The sequence below is a fragment of the Elaeis guineensis genome, chromosome 1 (assembly GCF_000442705.2).
Source record: "Elaeis guineensis isolate ETL-2024a chromosome 1, EG11, whole genome shotgun sequence".
Classification (NCBI taxonomy): Eukaryota; Viridiplantae; Streptophyta; class Magnoliopsida; order Arecales; family Arecaceae; genus Elaeis; species Elaeis guineensis.
In genome coordinates, this window is record NC_025993.2 from 105545732 (window position 1) to 105566021 (window position 20290).

At 37.9% G+C, this 20290-nt stretch overlaps 1 protein-coding gene across 1 annotated transcript; it reads left to right on the top strand.

The window, feature by feature from the left end:
• Positions 1-8397: 8397 nt before the first annotated feature.
• On the top strand, positions 8398-12315 carry LOC105038268 (uncharacterized). The gene is made up of 2 exons (XM_073258375.1): positions 8398-11746; positions 11871-12315. Exon 1 carries the CDS (start codon positions 8418-8420, stop codon positions 9384-9386), a length of 969 nt encoding a protein of 322 aa, XP_073114476.1. The 5' UTR covers positions 8398-8417; the 3' UTR covers positions 9387-11746; positions 11871-12315.
• Positions 12316-20290: the final 7975 nt, after the last annotated feature.

The following is a 20290-nucleotide window of genomic DNA, read 5'->3' on the forward strand; positions in this document are numbered from 1 at the left end:
CAAATATAGACAGGGAATAACAAGAATATGCCAAGAAATAACAAGAATATGCTAAAGAATAATATCCAAGGATCCTTAATTAGACATCTTTCTAATTAGGTCCTAATCCTTCCAACACTTCCCCTCAAGATGAGGCGAAGATATCTCGAAGCCCCATCTTGTCAATCAATCCAGAAAAAGACGATGAGCTAAGCCCTTTAGTCAGAATATCCGCCACCTGATCAGAAGACCAAATGAAGGTAATGCAGATCTGATCCTGATTAATCTTCTTCTTGATAAAATGATGGTCAATCTCCATGTGTTTGGTATGATCATACTGTACCGGAATGCTTACAATCTCAATTGCTGTCTTACTGTCACAATACAACCGAAGAGGAAACTTGTTCAGAAGTTGTAACTCCTGAAGCAGCTTCTGAAGCCAAAGAAGTTCACATTTGCCTAGGGCCATTGCTCTATATTCAGCTTCTGCCGATGATCTAGCCACCACTGACTGTTTTTTGCTTCTCCAGGTAACTAAATTATCCCCTACATATGTACAATATCCAAAGGTAGATCGCTTATCATCTAGTGATCCAGCCCAATCTGCATCAGTAAATCCCTCTACCTGGAAGGTGTTGTGTCGTGAGAACAACAAACCACGATCGAGATATCCTTTCAAGTAGCGCAATGCTCTGAAAGCTCCCTCTATGTGAGATTCTCATGGATCATGCATGTACTGACTGATGATACTAACAGCATAGGCTATGTTGGATCTCGTATGTAAAAGATATATCAACCTTTCAACCAGTCACTGGTACCTTTCTCAATCAACAGGAGCTCCACCATCTGTCACTGTCTGATGATTCTGGTTTATCAGAGTAACAGCAGGCTTACACCCCAACATTTCAGTCTCAGAAAGCAAATCTAGTACATACTTTCGTTGTGATAGAAAAATTCCTCTGAATGATCGCCCAAATTCTGTGCCCAAAAAATATCTTAGTGGACCCAGGTCTTTCACCTTAAATGCTTGCTTCAGTTTTTCTTTGAGTTGCTTAATCTCATGATGGTCATCTCCTATTATTACAATATCATCAACATAAATCAAGAGTACAGTTTTCTTTCCCTTGAAATACCTATAGAACAGAGTATCATCTGCATTACTCTGTCTATATCCTATTCCTTTCACAGTTCTACTGAATCGATCAAACCAGGTCCGAGGAGAATGTTTAAGGCCATAGAGTGAGCGTTTTAGCTTGCAGACTTTTTCAGTAGTTGCTCTGGTCTCAAATCCCGGTAGTATCTGCATGTATACCTCCTCCTGAAGGTCTCCATGAAAAAATGCATTCTTCACATCTAGCTGATGTAAATCCCAGCCAAAGTTAGCAGCGCACGATATCAATGTTCGAACAGAATTCATCTTGGCCACTGGAGCAAAGGTTTCATCATAGTCTACACCATATGTTTGAGTGTAGCCCTTTGCTACTAGCCGAGCTTTATATCTTTCCACCTTGCCTTCTGGAGTCTGCTGCAGGTACAAAGCTTTGATAAGATAGAGACACATTCTTATATGAAACATAATTAGCTATATCGTAACGGTAACGAGCAGAAGGAACAATTGGACGAGTACCCTTCATATTAAGATTTTTCTTTTTTATTTTTCTATATTAAGAGGGTATACAAGAGGCCTATAAATACGGGTATGTAGATCCAAATATAGATAGGGAATAACAAGAATATGCCAGGGAATAATAAGAATGTGCTAAGGAATAATATCCAAGGATCCAGAATTAGACATCTTTCTAATTAGGTCCTAATCCTTCCAACACATAATGCTTCATTATTTTTACCAATTAGCTGGAATGAGGATTCCCATCATTTTATCAATAGCATAATACTTCATTATTTTCAAATAATGCATATATAACCACATTTTTAGCTCATGCCTACCTATCTTGCTTTTTCGTTCTGACAGAAAGGTCATTGAATCCCCTTCTTGTTTCAGTCCAGGGGGAGAAGCTACTTATTTGATATACTGGAAGTTGAAGCAGAACTTCCCTGGCAATCATTCAGAATAAAATTTAGTCCAACAGCTTTGGAGGATGTGATCTTAGTATATCAAAATAGCATGCAATTGGGACTCAGAGTTTCCTTTTTTTTCGCACAGGCAATTTCATGGGAAATATGACATAACAATGTATTACTTTGCAGAGGGAGCACACTTTGAACAAGAGTAAAAGGTGTAGCATCTACAAACTTAGAAGAAGAAGATTTTACTGAGAAGATAGTTCTTGGAAATATGAGTAGAATTATTGCAAAATAGATGCTGAGGATAGTTATTACAACTGAAGAAGAAAAAGTAGACTCTAACAAGATAAACCGGCAGAAGAAGACTACAAAGTGAAAAATCCACCTTGCTTCCTGAAAACTAGGAATTAGAAGTATAAAAGAGAATCAGATAGAGGAAATACTGACTACATGACTCAACATTATCTGGTTCAAGTTGTCTGTAGTATATTAGCTCAAGAAAAAAATGTGATATAAATTAATTAACAAGATAAGGCCTCAAAATGTTTTCTTTCTTGAAATAATCAAGACTGTCAAGAAAATTTTTATGTGGTAATTCATACAAATCTTCTATATCGTAAAAGAAAAGGCTTTCCATTATGTCTCGCTGCAATGGGTGGCTTTGGGTATCTAAAATACTCACTTCTCCCAAACAAATATGTGCTTCACAGGTGCTTGATTGCGGTGTAGGTAGTTTAAATCAAGTTATACTTTGATCAGATAAATATCAAAAGATATATGCAGATTTTCTTCTAGTATACTAGGAAGGAGTTTTGATGTTTGCCTGATAACTTGGTTATGAGAATTGAAAAATGTTGATCATATTTATTCTTTTGGTTCTTCAGTAAGTTAGATCAGCAACACTTCTCTGTCACTAAATAATCTGGAATGAACTCAAGAGGGTTAGAGAGGTTTTTCTTGTGAATCCAGATGCAAATGCCCTACAATGCTAAAGCTGCTACAATTCTGTCAAGTCTGTATAGTGTCAAATTTTGCTAATGCTAGGAGTCTGCAGTCTAATTGAACTAGCATTCTGTTTTATTCTTTCTAGAAAGTAAATCGACTTTCATTGAAACAAGGTGCGAGAAAGCTTTATTCCAGATTAGGGTGAGTTGCATTAAGATAAGTATTTATTTCAGAATCTTTATAGCGTTATTTCTGTCAGGGAGTGCAAGACTTCACGTCATCATGAGTATAAAAGCAATAACAATAATATAACATACTATCTGCACTATGGACATGTTGCATGAATTGGAAGGAAAAGATTAAAAATAGAGCCCCCACCATCTAAGTGGAAAAAATTAGTCGGAGATACCTTTCCAGCTGACGGACATGTTACGTGAAATGGAAGGAAAAAATTAGAAGGAGAGCACCACCAACAGATGGCCATGATGTGGATACTGCACTGTTTTCCTTGAATAAACAAATGCACTAAAATTTGAGATTGAGAGATTGGATTTGAGATAGACAAACAAAAATATAATTAGGTTGCCCTCCTACAATCCGGATAACTTTCTTTCTTTAAAGTATATTCCTTTTGCCTTCTACCGTCAGTTTCCATTGCTGTGAAACTTCGTCTGTGATTCCCATTTCAGCATGTTTTAGAGAAGGGTTCGAATGCATTAATCTTATATATGACCTGGCTAATTCATTTCACCTTCTGCTATCATATTCCAACTTCATGTCAGGTGTCTCATTTAATCATGTTTGAGAACAAAGACTTGATTGGTGAACGTCAGTTTCTCATGGAGAAGTGGCTTTCTTTTATGGTGGTTTCATTTCTTGCTATTGGTTAAACAAAATCACTAACAAATAGCAAGAAAAAGAGAGGTAGAAAGTGATTACTATGAATGAGAGAGAAGGCTCTGCAGGCACATCTCTTTAACCTAGCTTTATTAGAGTGAAGGCAGGTGACATGTACCATCGATCTCATTTCATATATAAAAATATTTGGGATTAGACTTGTTGTTTATGTATTTATCTATCTAGCAAATGTTAATAATGGCTTCCATCATGAAGAATAATTTATAATCCCAAGGATTCATAGGGCTGATGACAAGCACCATGGGCCACATTATTGTTTGTCCGAATGTTTAGATAAGAGAAATTCTTTGTGCACCCCAGGCGGTGTAGAAAATCCAACATAGAATGCACCATCTCGTCTGATTGGTCCACATAGTCACCACCTTCCAATCTGTACATCAGTTTTTTCGTTTAAAAATTTTGTATGACGAAAATATCCTACTTTTTGAAAAAAATTATGACATCCTATAACGTAATATAGTCCAAGATGTCATAATATGATCTAAGATATCATAATATGACAGGGATATTTTTGTCCAACTATTTTCCAACACATATTTAATGCTTACAGTCAGCTTTTTCGTTTGAAAATTTTGAATGACGAAAATGTCTCTGTTCTTTAAAAAAATTATGACATCATGTGCATATTATCGACGCAGGTTGTCATAATATAGTCATAGAATATCATAATTTTTTCAAAGGATATGAATATTTTTGTCATACAAAATTTTTAAACCAAAAGATCGATCAGCAGGCATTAAATGTGCGTTAGAAAATAGTGACTACATAAATCAATCAAACGATGCAGTATATTCTATGTCAGATTTTCTACGCTACCCATGGTGCACAAAAAATTTCGCATTTAGACCGGTTCCATGTTTTCCCCGAATTTCATCAGTTCCAGGCTCAAGTGCCTGTTCATCCATCTTCATTTAAATATTATATTTCATCAATCATTGCATAAACTCCTGCACAGTTAGCACATCCATGATTCAAGAAAGATAGGACCAGACGTAAATCTTTTGACAAACCCACGCAAATAAAATAAAAAACACAAAACATCATTATGCGCTACCAGGGAATCCATTACCTCAACCCATAGATATGCGCAGATCCATAGGCTTTCATCTTATTTTTTCCACCCAAGCTGATAAGGATTGTTATGTTGTAGACCCTATGCCAACATAAATTTATTTGTCTAATGAAGAGCTGATGGATATGGACAGCAATGGACTAGGATAGCTCATGGCAATCTTACCATTTTTATGCAACTAAGTATTTCATATGTAATATATGAGCAACATCCACTTGGAAGGATATTCCAAATATAAGAATTACAACTATGCAAAAGAATAAAGTTTATTATAAACCAAATGAGAGGAACATGACACTGGTCATTTGGTTGGTTGGACTGAAGATAATAGATTAATTTTCAATGACATGCATAAACATCATGGAAAAGAAAATTTCTTCTCTTTCGTTTCTTTTGATGAAAAGGGAGGCTAAAAGGAGCCACCCGGCTTTTATTAGTTAAGATAAAATAATTTACAACTTAGAATATAGAATAAGATTAGTTATAAAAAGAATAGGGAAGAAGGTAGCAAAGTCTAAGATTAAAAATCAAACAGTAGTAAGAGAATTAGGAATATCCTTGATTTTGCTTCATATCCTCCTGAAGAAAGCACCATTTCTTTATGTTCATCATGCATGAAAATTTGTGCTATGAACTAAGGAAGCACCATCCTTTCCTTTATCTTCCCCCCTTCACATAGAAGGATCAAAATTTTTCATGTATAAATCGAAATGATGGAATATAATCCTGAGATAAAAATTAATTAAACTGCAAGACAATTCAAGATGTAAAGACATGATTACTAGGAGAGATTTGAATTGATGTCATATTGGTCAACAAAAGGAAGAATGATAGATCCATGATGCCAAGTTCAATGGCATCGTCCAAACACTTGGAAAGTTGAAACATCCAGTCAATTTTGTGGGAATTATCAACTCAATTACATGATAATGCATGAATCTGTGACATTATCAACTATCGTGACCCTTGGTTTGGTGATTTAAAATGGGTCAATCTATTAAGATAAAGTTAGATTCTTGGTGCTAGGATCTATGGAACCGTCGACGCTCGAAAGATCAAATTGATTTTATTAGATATCTCTACTCAATTAGATGATGATTAGAAATCTAGTCGAATGTCAATAACAATATATAAACCATGATCATGAAATAAAATGGCTCATTTTGTCGAGGTCTAGAGTTGTGTAATCATGTAAGTAGTAGTTAAAAAATTTAATCAAACAAGAGCTACTGTGCAAGAGAACAAGAAAAAAAATTAGGGTGACATGTCGCAAGACTGATAATGACCATCTGTAAGTGGACTCCATCTCAGGTCTTTTGATCACTTTTAGCTGGCTGAAGATTAGCTTCATTATGAAATTAAAAAAATTATTGATCCCCAAGGACGGCTAAAGGATGATAAGCGGCTCCTTGGATACGACGTGTTTATCCTCCCCCTTTGTTTTGGTCAATACTCCTTTAGCCCCATTACAGGGAATAATAACCCATCCTCAGGGTCTCTTGGTCTTGGATCAGGCTTAAATCTGAGTGTAAGTGATGTAAACCAAGCTCTTTATTCTTGCTATTGACCGGAGAAATTAACCATTACCACACTAAGTATATTTCACCTCTCAAGGTATAAATATTAATTAAAAATTATTATTATAATATAAAAAAATTATTAAATTTTAATTATAAATAACAATCATGATGTTAAGATATTGTATATTTGTACATAAGTCTCAATTTTATATTATTATGATAGGTTGTAGTATTATTGTATCATCTTTATTTTTTTTTTTTACCTATTATGTTGATTACGAAACGAAGAATTAAGAATTTATTTGATTAATAAAAATAAAAAAATAAAAATATGATCAATAAAAAAATAAATAAATTTTTTATTTCATTAAAATTTTTTTAAAAAATTATAAAATAATATTTTTAGAAACATCCTTACGAAGAGAATGAGTGAGTTTTTTTATTAAAAATATAATAATTTTTTTATATAATATTTATAAAAATATAAATATTTAAGTAAATATAAAATATTTAAAATATATATTATTTTTTTATAACCAATTAAATATATCAAAAAAAATTAATATTATATTTTAAAAATATATTTTTGATAAAAACTTTAAAATTATTTCAACGAGGGAACTTTATTTCTATCAGCTAAATGAGTCTTAAAAGATTATTATACTTCATCATCAATCTGGGATCCCATTGTTCCGCTTCTGAAGGTCAATAGATCGTACGAGTACAGACGAAGAGATCGTAGGATATCCAAGTAACACACATGGCCAGCGCTACCTTCCTCTCACCGACGGCCGTGGATGGGATAAGGGATAAAGCAAGCGGACACTTTGTCGTGTCATGGAACTCAGATACGTTCAGACGCATAAAATCTCTACGCGGACGGCAGATCTGTCGTCCACCTGACACCTCACGACATCACCGTGTTGCATGCACCACCTGCAATGGGACCACGTCAAATCCCACGGTGGGTAACACGTCACGCTATCCCTTGTATTTCACCAATTTTTTGATTGCGCGCCATCCACCATCCACATGCTCCGGGATTTGTCCGAATTCACTTGCACCTCCTGCACGTAATAATTTTCCATAATAACTCCGTCACCGTTGCCATGTTTCCCCACAATTTTAAGGGGCCATATCGATAGAAAAAGTTATTGGTTAAAACAACACTACCACACGTAAAAAAATAAAAATTATATTATTATTTATATTTATTTAAAATTTTTAAATAAAAAATATTTTTGTTTTTTAATAAAAATTTATTTTTTATGATACATCTATTTATTATTAAATGACGTAAGATATATGTGATAATTAGATTACGTAAGATATACGCGATAAATTTGTTCTCGCCAATAATTTCTCTGTCCGTAGTAGTCCACCACGCGCAACACCAAGACCGGAGGTGCTCTCACGACGTCAGCACGTCCGTTCGCCCACGGATATCCAATCCATTCGGTTCGATCCCTTCTTTTCGCTAGGCGCGCATCAACCGTTGGTTTACCAATCCAACGGCCATCGTTCCTCTCTGACACGGGCACCAGTGCCCAAGAACTATGGGAAAACCATGTGGGGCTCTGCTGGCCCACCAATTTGACCGGCTCTATGATGCCATGTCAGCGAGAAATGGTGGTAACCAAAAGGGCAGTGACGGACGAGAGACGCGAGTCCCCCGTTTTGTTGCCGTGGGCTCCCCCCAGGAGACTTCAACGTCCCTTCTAAACAAATGCGACGGACAACGTCCAGCTCCATTCTTCCGCATAAACATTGCTATGCGAATCACATCAACCATTCATTCCAGGTCATCCTGCTCGCTGCCTCGTAACGCGACGGAACGGCGTCACGCTAAAATCGCCCGGAATGTGAAGTCTCTCGTATAGGAATTGTTATGCGGGCACTCCGATGGGGCACCTTTAGGGTCCTGTCCCTGGGATTTTGGCGGGACCCCACCGGCCTCGATGCGGTTCCGCTTGAGGGAAAAAGGAAGGGTGGGCCCCATACGTCGCCGACTGCCGCCCTCCCCCTCCATGACAAGCTGGACCGTCGTCCCTTCCTACCCTCCCACTATTTATTTTGCCCCCTCCCCCGTTCTTCTTTCGCTTGCCCCAGGTATCTCTCTCTTCTCTCTTCCTCATGGTGGAGCGCCACGAGATCGCACGCCGGTGACCGCCGCCGCCGCCGAGCCCATGGAGAGCTTTCGCCACCAGCAGACCCCCGGCTCGGACCGCTTCCTCGGCCTCGTCGGCCCGCCCCGGCCCGCCAACGGCACCGTCCTCTCCGCCGGCGAGGACGAGCTTCACGAGGACGAGATCTTCTGGACCGGGGCCGACAACCCCTCCTCCGAGCCCAACCGCTACCCCATGAAACCCTCCCCCGCTATCGGCAAACCGAACCCTAGCCCCGCCACCATCGCCCGCGCCGGGTTTCGGCGCCTCCCGGACCGGAACTTCGGAATCCTTGCCGCCCTCCTGGAGGACGACAAGAAACCGCCGACGGCGAAGGCCAGCCCCCCGTTCCAATATCGGAATGCCGCCGCCCGCTCCCCCACCTCCTCACCATCGTCCTCCACCTCCCCTTCCTCCGTCTCCACCTGCGCTCGGATGATCCCAGTGGTCCCCAAGATGAAGCCAGAGTCCGCACTGTCGATGCCGGGCGGGAAGATCTACCATCAGTCGGCTCCGCTGAGAGTGCCGGTGGCGCCGGCGAAGATGAGGAGAGGATGGGGGGAGTTCGAGATGGACGACCGAGATTTGGACGGGGATGAGGAGATGCTTCCGCCCCACGAGATCGTGGCGAGGCGGTCCGGGAACGGATCGCCGATGACCACCTTCTCGGTGCTGGAGGGAGTCGGAAGAACGCTCAAGGGGAGGGACCTCCGCCAGGTTCGCAACGCCGTCTGGCGAAAGACGGGCTTTCTTGATCTATAGCGAGGAAAGTGCTTTCCCCCTCTTAAAAATTTTGCCTCTCTTGTTTTTAGTGTTATTGTATTCTGTGATTTTGGGGGGAGGGAGAGGGGATGGGAATTGAGAATGTTTTGGGGGATCAGTGACAATAAATGATCATCTTTCGCCCATGGATTCTTCAATTTGCCTTTTGCTCTTTTTTTCTCTCTCTTTCTCTTTTGAGACACGCCCTCTATCTCTCCTTAAATGTTGTGCAAAAGTGGATGAACTAATAGCTCTGAATCCATGGTAGTAGAATCGTTCTCAATGATTAGATGATCGGTTTTTAGTACCTACCTCGTATAGATGACGTCCGTTCAGATTTCTGCTCTGCTTCAGATACAGAGATATCCACGATATATCTTGCTTTCTTTTCATTATAAAAGTTGGTGCGTACATAGACCATTGAAATTGAAGTTACTGCCAAACTATTAAGATTGACATAATGTGTGTGATTGATTCGGAGAGCTTGTTTTGCAACAAGAACATCTTGGTGCAGTAATAGAATCTGTGTTGCTTTTATGATCAAATTAAAATATTTCAATTTTTTCAGTGGACCCAAATAGATATCAGTGTACCTCTATGATGGCCTAAAGTTCATCATTGCGCCTAGGTGTTCCTAATTGAATTTAGATGATCTTTGCTGGGGATGTTCTACGGCTATATTTTTACAGAATATGAAGATGGATCAGAGCAATTATCTTGTGTTTTCTCACCTTGCCACATGGTGTATGTGTGAAGGTTGGTGTGCACTCGTTGATCCATTCGGTGTGTTACTCCAAAACTCTTCATAAAAGAGAGCGATTGGATAAGAATTCTGACCTGTCCACCGTCTACATCTTGGTGGTGTGACTGATTGGACACCCAAAGGTATGGTATGGTAGTTGTATATTTAGTGAGAATGCAGCTGTAGTTCGAAAGGTTGTGGTCTCCAGTTTATACCCTTGGGCAAAATAAGGCTTCCTTTGGGACGGGTTTTGGTGGAAACCTGGTTTAATTTGGAGAAATAAAATCAAGTAGCGTGCATGAGACCTAGTTTTATGGGTTTCGAACGTATTTTGCATCTAAACCCAATTTTTTGTGACAATGTGTTGGGATGCTTTCAGCTTATTGTGGTTTTGAGGTACAGCTTTAGAAGGTGGATGAATTTGTCTTTGCTAATCCCAGAATCCTGTGTGCTTGGCTGATTCATGGTAAAGGGTTAAGTATTGATAATAATAGTAAAAATGATAATAATAATTAATATCATATGATTATCTATTATTATATTATTATATTACAATATAATATTACTATATCTTTATTGTATAGCATTCGACACAATATTATACGATATGATATTTTACTAGCATAACATGGTACCATATTATAATAGTATGCTTTATGTATTATTATATGACCAAATGAAGAAGAGGGCTGAATTGGACATGGGAGATGGAATGGAGGGCAGTGCCGTCCTTTTGTTCCATGAAATAACAACAAGGAATGGTTTCCCTACCTTAGGTCTGTGCAAGACCTGGTCAAAGGCTCTGGAGGGGTCTTATATGGATCTCACTGGGGCAAAGGAGCTGCAAGGATGTTTGGCAATTTATCCTGCATAATCTGGGAACAAAACGGCCAATGTTTGTATGTTTGTCAGGGTAATGTAATAGTATCATGTTTTTTTTTTTTTGAGTGAAAGGGAAGTAGAAGACCTGCCACCTAGTTATTATTAATTGAATATATACAGAGATAAGAAGAGGTTCAAAGAGGACTATAATTGGGAAAGAACCAAGCTAGCAAAAATTGGACAGACAAACAGTCCAGATTGAGTTTCAGAGAATGAACAGAGACAATGTAATAGTGCTGTGTTACAACAACAACCATAACGACAAGAAGAAAAAACTCTTATGGCAGCAAAACCAACGCATTTTTATTTTAATAATGTTTAGCAGCTTAATTTCTGAATGGAGTCACTACAGATGCTCTATAACATGGGTTTTAACATTCATTATTAAGACCCCTGTCGTGTTCATGGGTTTTCATCAAAAAAAAAAGACCCCTGTCGTGTTCTGAACACATCATGCAAAGGCATTGTTAATATGATGTCGCCAAATTTTGTGTTTTTGTAGTTTGTCATTGAGAATGAGATTCAAGGATGGCAACTGTGGGAAATTTGAGTCACTGATCCAGACAAAATGTAGTGACAAAAAAAAAAAGTGACATTTAAACCTCTTTGGTGCAACCTCCTTTTCCTGATTGGATTATTTTGGGACTACCAAACACGAAACCGAAGGGATAAGGCTTGGACAATTATGATGATAGTTTCTTCTTGTACCTAGGCCCACCCCTAGGTGATGATGAAGGTGATCTCTTTAGTTCATCTGACTTTTTAATTTCTTCTGTTCTTTTATATAAATTTTTTTCTCGTTGAGTTACTTTGTCAGTTCATCATTACTCTGAATAACCTCATTGTGTTCCATCCTTCAGTATATGTTTTCTATGCAGTTTGCTGTCATTTCTCAGCTACTAGGTCCATCACTCTCAATCTCATGTGGTTCATAACCTAAATCTCTGATGTCCTGAAACTTTGAATTGCTGGAGGTCATGCTTTCATGTTGCTGGCCATCTTCAAGCCTTGCTGAACGATATCAATGAATCAAGATGTGAAGAAACAGTAGCCTGACGTTATGTATTCAATCATATCATGGCATTCTCCCATTAGGCACATGATTATGGGTGCAGGATAAATCTAAATGTCATCACAAGACAAGTACAACAGCAGTGACAATTAACAAACCTTGTCCTATCTATGTGGTGGTCATTTAATAATTATGTAAAGATGTGAGGTCAGACTTAACGAAGAGGCTGAAACATGTATTATATTAAATTCTATCCACCTTGTGGAAACAAGAAGCTGATATGTGGCTATCAAGCAGCTCTACTTCAGATGGGATCCTTGACTTTGCTATCATCTACCAGATTTTTTTTTTTATGGCAGGCGCATTAATTTTTTGATGCGAACTAAGATCATATGTGACTTGAACTGGACTTAGGCCTTTGGCATTAAGCCAGGAGCATACTTCTATTAATATCACAACATTATCACTACCTTGTGAACTGATTTTTAAAAATCTTGTATATATGTGGATTTACATGACCGAGTCTCAAAGTTTCAGGTACATTTGTTTTGGGCTGCTGTAGTTACAGGAGTTGTTTTGTCATCATCCGGTAATGATTGGTTCAAGGCAGGAACCTAGCTAAAATTCTTGTTAAGTTGGATGCTATTTTGCAAGAAAATTATTTCTTATAGATATTTTTGCTGTATTTGTATTGATTTTTTATTTTTTATGGTTGTTTGCTGCATTAGTATTTCAATGGAGTTGCAACTTCTGTTCACACCGAACTTTCTTTATGGACATGAAGCACCCAAGAAGGGTCGCTAAACAGAGACATCGACTTCTTTAAAAATTGGTGGAAATTTTGCATTGCTGTCGCTGCATGGGTGCAACTGATGACTGCCAGCATTGGAGATGGGGATCTGATATTTAAAATTGGCATTGTTGTCACTAGGTACATCTACCTAATAACTGTTCGCATTAGGGACCGGGATTTGATGTTTGAATAGTTAAAGATAGAACGCTCTATTTTTTTGCCTGATGTTGATATGCTAGGGGATCTGACTAATATTACCCATTACTTCATTGGGTGCGCAATTTTTTGTGGTTCTTTTCTTGCGTTTAGATTTGAGAGAAGAAGACAACTAGATTCTCTCTCTCTCTCTTAGTGAAATATATGTTAAAAAATATGACGACGTCTGAGGCAATTAGAGATATCTACTTGGGTAATGTGCTGAATTGTTACTTGGTGGAATTGATGAAAAGGTGAAACTAGATTATAGACCCTGTTATCTGTCATCAATATCCTACGCATGCAAGACAGAAATGAAAGTTCACTATCATTATTGTTGGTATCAAGTAGTTTAATGGATTTAAATGGTTTTGAAATCAAATTGGTGATCATTTAAAGTTTTGTGAGGGATATCAGGCTGCCCAAACTCTTTTTAATTGACACCCATCTAAGCCTGATATCTCTCTCTTGTGAGGGATATCAGGCCAGAAGGTCACATGTCTCTGCCCAAGAAGAGGCCCATCTGGTGATCAGGGCTGGACTTGTTAATCCAAATAAACAATTGATTATGCAGGCACTGAAAGCAGCAAAAACTGACAATTACAAAAAAAAAACAAAAACAAAAACAAAACAAAACAAAAAACAAAAACAAAGCAAAACAAAGGCAGAGCTTAGCTGTGGAAAATCTCTCCTCGGCATTTTCATGAGAGATTCATTTCAGAAATCACAAGACCAAAATCAGCACCTTGGCTGATATAATTAAACAATTATTAACTATTTTTCAATATCATTTCAACAAAGCTATTTTTAACCATTAATTTTGATGCTTTATCAGTTAAGAACTATTTATCATAGCTGAATTTAGATTGAAAAATATCGACTGATTAGATTCTCTTTTTTTTTTTTTTTTAAGAAACACAGCTTTATTGAAGGATAACTATAGAACTTTTTACAAAAAACAGCATATACAAACATGGTACAAAAGTAATACATCTGTTAAATGAAAAGAAACAGTACAAGTGAAGGGAGACCTTAGTGAGTACATCTTAGCCAAATGAGGGCGCCCCGCGGTCTCCCACGACACAAAATTGGATATATATATATATATAGTAGGAATATTGTAGTTAGGTATAAAAGAAGAAACCACCTTGAAAGAGAAACAAGTATCTTTGAGCATTCATATGGACGTATATTTAGTCCAACACTAATTATTCACTGAGATGATCTTAAATATTTATATAGAGCTTAGAAGCCCAAATAATAAATTATAATTAATTATTTTTGATGAGATTCTAGATTGTTATACATAATATCGAAGTCGATCCAGCTCATAATGTATATGAACTAAAAGATACTGCAGCACAGATTCATTAGGTTGACCACGAACCAATCATGGTATTTATACATAGATACATGAATTTAAATTTTTAATCTGATGAGAATGCCAAGACGTAGCTGGATCTCAGTAACTACAGCTAGCCCAGCATTATGGAAACCAGATAGCATAGTGAACCCCCAATCCAACATTATGAAATCATAATATATGACTTCCAATTCAAATCCAACTAGCTGAGGAGCTTACAAGCAACATATGCTTACTTGGGCCCTGCATTGATTGATGCCTCAACAGACTTCATTTTACATCATTCAAGACTTTTTTAGAAAATATTTGTATATTACGGTATCGATTGGTACCCGGCACCGGCAAAAGTCAAGTTCGCCACCAAGATGAGAACTTTCATTCAGGTTCCGGAAAACAACGTTAAAAAAAGCCAAGGATTTGCATCTCTCCATGCTATGCATGCTGCTCTCCTATGGCAATGTTTGCGACAGCAAAACAAAAAGTAATGGCAGCCCAAACTAGCTTGCACTCTTTTTTTTGATGAAAATGGAGGAAGTGAGGAGCTTCCCAAAATCTTTATTAAGAAAAGAGTAAAAGGTATAGCCTAGCCCGTTCTCTGCTTACTGAAAACATACTGCATGAATGTGACTACAACACTACGTTGTGGGCCATTATCAGATCGGTTTTCAGAGTTGTATATACCTTCATAAATTGAACAGGGGCTTTGACTTTAACTTTTCTTCTTTTTTTAATACAACAATTGTTTCTTTGGAGGATGCATGTTACGCATGCTACGTTCAAACGTATATAACTCAATGTGACCTTTACGGAATTCCATAAGGGGGCTGGGGTTGTGATTTTACTGAACTGAATTGCACCAGGGTCTGAAAGAGTGATATACCTTCATGGAAGATTGGAAGAAGCAAAATTTTCTCTATTGGTTTTCTTTGTTCCCTTCTCCATCATGGACGATATACGATGGCCATATTACTCATCTCTTTGGAGAGCACCAGCTCCAGAGAAAGTGAAGGTCTTCATGTGGCTGGTGGTAAAAAATAAGCTGCTTCTGTAATTATCCTGATGAGATTAACATTCATTTGGTGCTCGACTGCCAATGTCTAAACTCGATATGGATGTCATCAAAAAGGACATGAGATTAGATGGGAGACTTAGTAGCTCCTACTGTCCTTGTGGACTGAATGGTATGGATATTGATCTAAGAGCTGGTTGGGATCAATGGCACTTGCGATCTGCTGGTGCGTAGGGAGAGAGCAAAATGATAAAGAGTTTTTTTTAAGAAAGCTTGTACATCTACTGGTTTGCTGAATCAGATTCTGATAATTAATAACTGAAATGTGCATTGTACTCGCAAGAACGCTGATAGTTCTGAAAGAGTTGCAAACTCGTTATCTTGTCTACATTGATGTAAAACTCTCCCTGGCCCCCTTATAGGTTGCTCGTGTTCTCTGATTCTTATCAATGAAATGATAGGCCAGCTCTTTTAGCCCTCCTTACCCATCAGAAAAAAAAAACAGAGAGAGGAAAGAAAGGAGGTCCCCAATTTACTGTTCGTTGCATGATTCATTATTTTCGACAGTGCTAGCCCCTTATCCTTTTTTTTTTTTTATTTGATTGAAGTAGGAGGTAGGTGAAGCTATCCCGCTTTACTGATATCACAATATGTGCATGGCGATTTATATAGAAAATCTGAAGTTAATAGAGGGACAGCAGCTTACAATGGTTGCTGAGTTCAGAATACTTAAAGGGAAGTTGATCAAAAGTCCACCTTGTTGTCTGGGCCAATAAGTTTAGCTTTTCCCAGAGGTGTCTATGGAGATTTTCAGATTTGCCAACACATAGATGATCCCAGCTTCGAAAGGAATAAAGGATCTTCTGAACCATGGTAAAAACAGATCCATTCTTTTTGAAGGAAATTAAACTCTTTCATTGTGTTGATCCATTATCCTCTTAGTTAAATCGTTGTTTAGACAGTTATAGGTCGACTAGATCATTTGTTACCAAGCATTCTTGGTATTGCCACAGGTAACACTTAATTTGTTGAATGTCTAATCTCACTGAAAACATTACGAAAGAGAATTCTCAGTGTTAGGATGGACCCAAACCATGATAAACCGAGACTTTAGATGCCTGCCTCTTAATCATGTTAGTTATCACAAGCTCTTGTGGATCCTCCCATGTTCCGAATACTTGCGTCTAATTATTCAACCCGGATCAAGAACAAGTTGGCTCTAGTTCCAGATTCTAAACAACACATTAATGAACACTACATGTATACCAAAACCTTGCTATACCATTGTTGTTTCACCCCAACATTCCTCTTCCTTACCTTCTTTGTTAACGTGATTGGCTATATAAGTCCAAATCTGATTGATATTTCCTTTATTAACACATAAGCTATACTGATAAAGAAAATATTTATCAGATTTGGAGTAATATAGCTAATATCCGATTAACATTCTTTAGTAATTATTTCATCTACTACTTTTCTCTTGTCAATCAACCATGCACATGTACAAATAAGGCTGCAATTATATAACAAATGTGAAGATAGATAGGATGGAGTCTAACACGAATTCAATGAGATAATAAAACAGACGAGTTAGTTCTCTTTTATATACTACACGTAATAATGTTTCCTTTTCCTTATAATAGAATTGGACCAAAGATATTTTTATCGTTCTATAATTGTTAACTCATGCATGCCCGTAGGTCCAGAATGGGTCAGAACCCATTGAGACTTCCCCCTTCATCGTGGGAGTCTCTTACTCGTTTAAAATAGTAACGAACGAAGAAGGAGAACATTTTTTTAATGAAAATGGAGACTAAAGGTGGGAAAAGCCACTAGTCGCCAATTTTATTACAAAGAAAGGAAAAAATTACACGGCAAGAAGATACGAGATTAGAAAGATTGGAAACCCAAAGATTTTATCCGTGGAGGCTCAGAATAATATTAGAGAAAGTCCAAACAGCACACAAGTGTCCCACAAAAGCTCCCAAAAGCTGCAGAGAAAAATCATCAGTCTCTAGGTTTGGGATCATCAAAGACAAGTCTAAGAAGCAGCAGGCAATGACTGGAGAGATTCAGAAGAAGAGTTGAATAAAATTCCTTATAGCAACAAAACAGAGAAGGAGAACAAATTATACAACAGTATTATGTCGAAATGAACGCGTATCCGATTCAGGGGTGTTACTGTCACGCCCCAAACTCAATACCTGAGTTGGGCACATGACACGGCCACACAAACCCTAGAGCAGCACCCTAGGATCATGTAAGGCCTAAAATTTTAACACTTCAAAAATTTAAATAACTAATTAAATACCAAATCAATCAACCAATGTCACAACTTCAAATCAAATGCAACTTGTTCAATACAACTATTCAAATATTCTTTGGCATCAGAGAATTTTAAACTAACTAAATTACTAAAGACTTCAGTCCTCATTTGCTCTCGCCCAAACCATCCAATCTAAGTTTCCTGTGAGTCTGAAAAAAAATAAGAAGAAAAATATGAGATTCTCCAACTCAGTAAGAATCACTGCACATGTACATCAAGCCAGTAAATAGAATTAATATTTCTAAAACCAATGCAATTGAGAAATCTTCTAGGTATACAATAACTAGAATAATGTCACAAATATGCATATGTATCATCATACATCATCAGGTGGAATCTTCATTCATTGTTGAATTTCATATTGTATCTTCTCATATTTTTGATCTGTCAATGTTTCATCCCTTTTTGGCTTAGGACTAACCCAGACCATACCTCAATCTCTTTCCAATCCAATTATTCTTTCATAAAAGCCTTTCAAGGCTGTCCCAGGATGAGCTCCTGGCCGGCTGTCCCACGTACGAAAGCCCGTGAGAGGCTGTCCCAGGCAAAAGCTCTTGGCGGGCTGTCCCAGGCATGAGCTCCTGGCCGGCTGATTCATATATCGAGGTTAGTCCAAAACATACCCTTTTCATTCAATTCTGAATTTTATCGAATTATTTCAATTTACAGAATGAATAAGTTGATAATTCATGTCCATAAGATTCATACCATCAATCATAAAAATTCTTTCATAATATACTCAAAAAAATATTCATATAAGCCATATCTCAATGTCTAAAGCATAGAAAATTCATCGATTATAATTTCAATATTGCAATTTCAACATATAAGACTAACAAATAAATAACATAAATTTAGCGATGATCATGTACAGGATTCTTACCTCGATAATTGAGAATTCAAATTCACAACCTTATAGTCCGAAAATCAAGTCCTACTCGTTGTCTCCCTGATCGTTAGACTGCTCTCCTATCAAATAAAATAAATTAATTTAATCAAATAAATTATATATATATATTGAGGTTATCTAACTCATACCCATGTCCCCCCCTTTTATATATATTTATTATTTTTCATTTTTATTCATTATTTTTATTTATTTAATATATGCATATATATACATATATTATTATTGTTATTATTTTATTTTATTATTATTATATATATATATATATATTTGGAGAAGAGAGAAGAGGCTTCTTCTCTTCTCTTCTCCACGTTTTAAAAAAAAAAACAGGGACCCGAGCCCCCACCAAACATCTCCCCACAACCCGACCAAAAAAAACTTCCGGCCACCTTCCCCGACAGCGTCCGACGCCGGCGATGCTACCCTGTTGGTGGCAGTGCCACCTTCCTCGTTGCCGGCGGCGGAGAAGGAAGAAAAAATCACACAAACAGGGTATCCCTGTTTGAGCCCGAACCGGCTCCTCGCCGGCTTCCGAACACCGGTGACCGGAGAATAACTAGGAGAAGAGGAAATACCTGGTTCCGCCGTCCAAAGAAAGCTCCGACGACTCCTCTTTCTTCCGATCAACCCCCCACGGTAACCTTTGAGAAAGTTTCTCAAAACCCTCGATTTTTCTCAAAATTTTTGGTTGTAATTTCCTAAAGGAAGGTCGGAGGATCTTATAGTGGAGGTTTCCTACCCTAGCCGGACTCTTTGAGTCCGAAATTGCCGGAATCGTGAAGGAAGAAGACTCCGGCTAGGAGTCTTCCTCCTTCTCTGTTTTTTTTTTTTTTTTTTTTTTGTGTTGTTGGGCCGTCTGGGCTACAGGCCCAGATAACCGGGCTGCTACAATCTCCCCCCCTTAAAAAAAATTTCGTCTTCGAAATTTACATACCTGAGTTTTCAAAAAGTTGTGGATACTTGATCTTCATTTCTGTCTCGAGTTCCCATGTAGCCTCTCTCTCGCTATGATTGCTCCATTGGATCTTCACATAAGGAATAATTCGATGTCGTAACACCTGATCTTTCTTGTCAACAATCCGTACTGGATATTCTTCATAAGTCATATCCTTCTGAAGACGCAAAGGTTCATAACTCACCACATGACTTGGATCTGGAATATACTTCCTCAACATCGATACATGAAACACATCATGAACACCAGATAAAGCCGGCGGTAATGCTAATCGATATGCAACCTCTCCGATCCTGTCTAAAATTTCAAAAGGGCCAATATACCTTGGACTCAACTTACCACGAACTCCAAATCTCATTACACCTTTAGTGGGAGAAATTCTCAGAAAAACATGATCGCCTACATGAAATTTCAGCTCCCTTCTTCTATTATCAGTATAACTCTTTTGCCTGCTCTGAGCCGTACGAAGTCGTTCCTGAATCATGTGTACTTTTTCCACTGTCTGCTGCACTATTTCTGGTCCCAACAGTTTTCTTTCCCCCACCTCATCCCAACAAATGGGCGATCTACATTTTCTTCCATATAATGCCTCGAAAGGAGCCATCTGAATGCTTGCTTGGTAGCTATTATTATAAGCGAACTCAACTAATGATAAGTGATTATCCCATGCTCCGCCTAAGTCCATGACACAAGCCCTTAACATATCCTCTAGGATCTGTA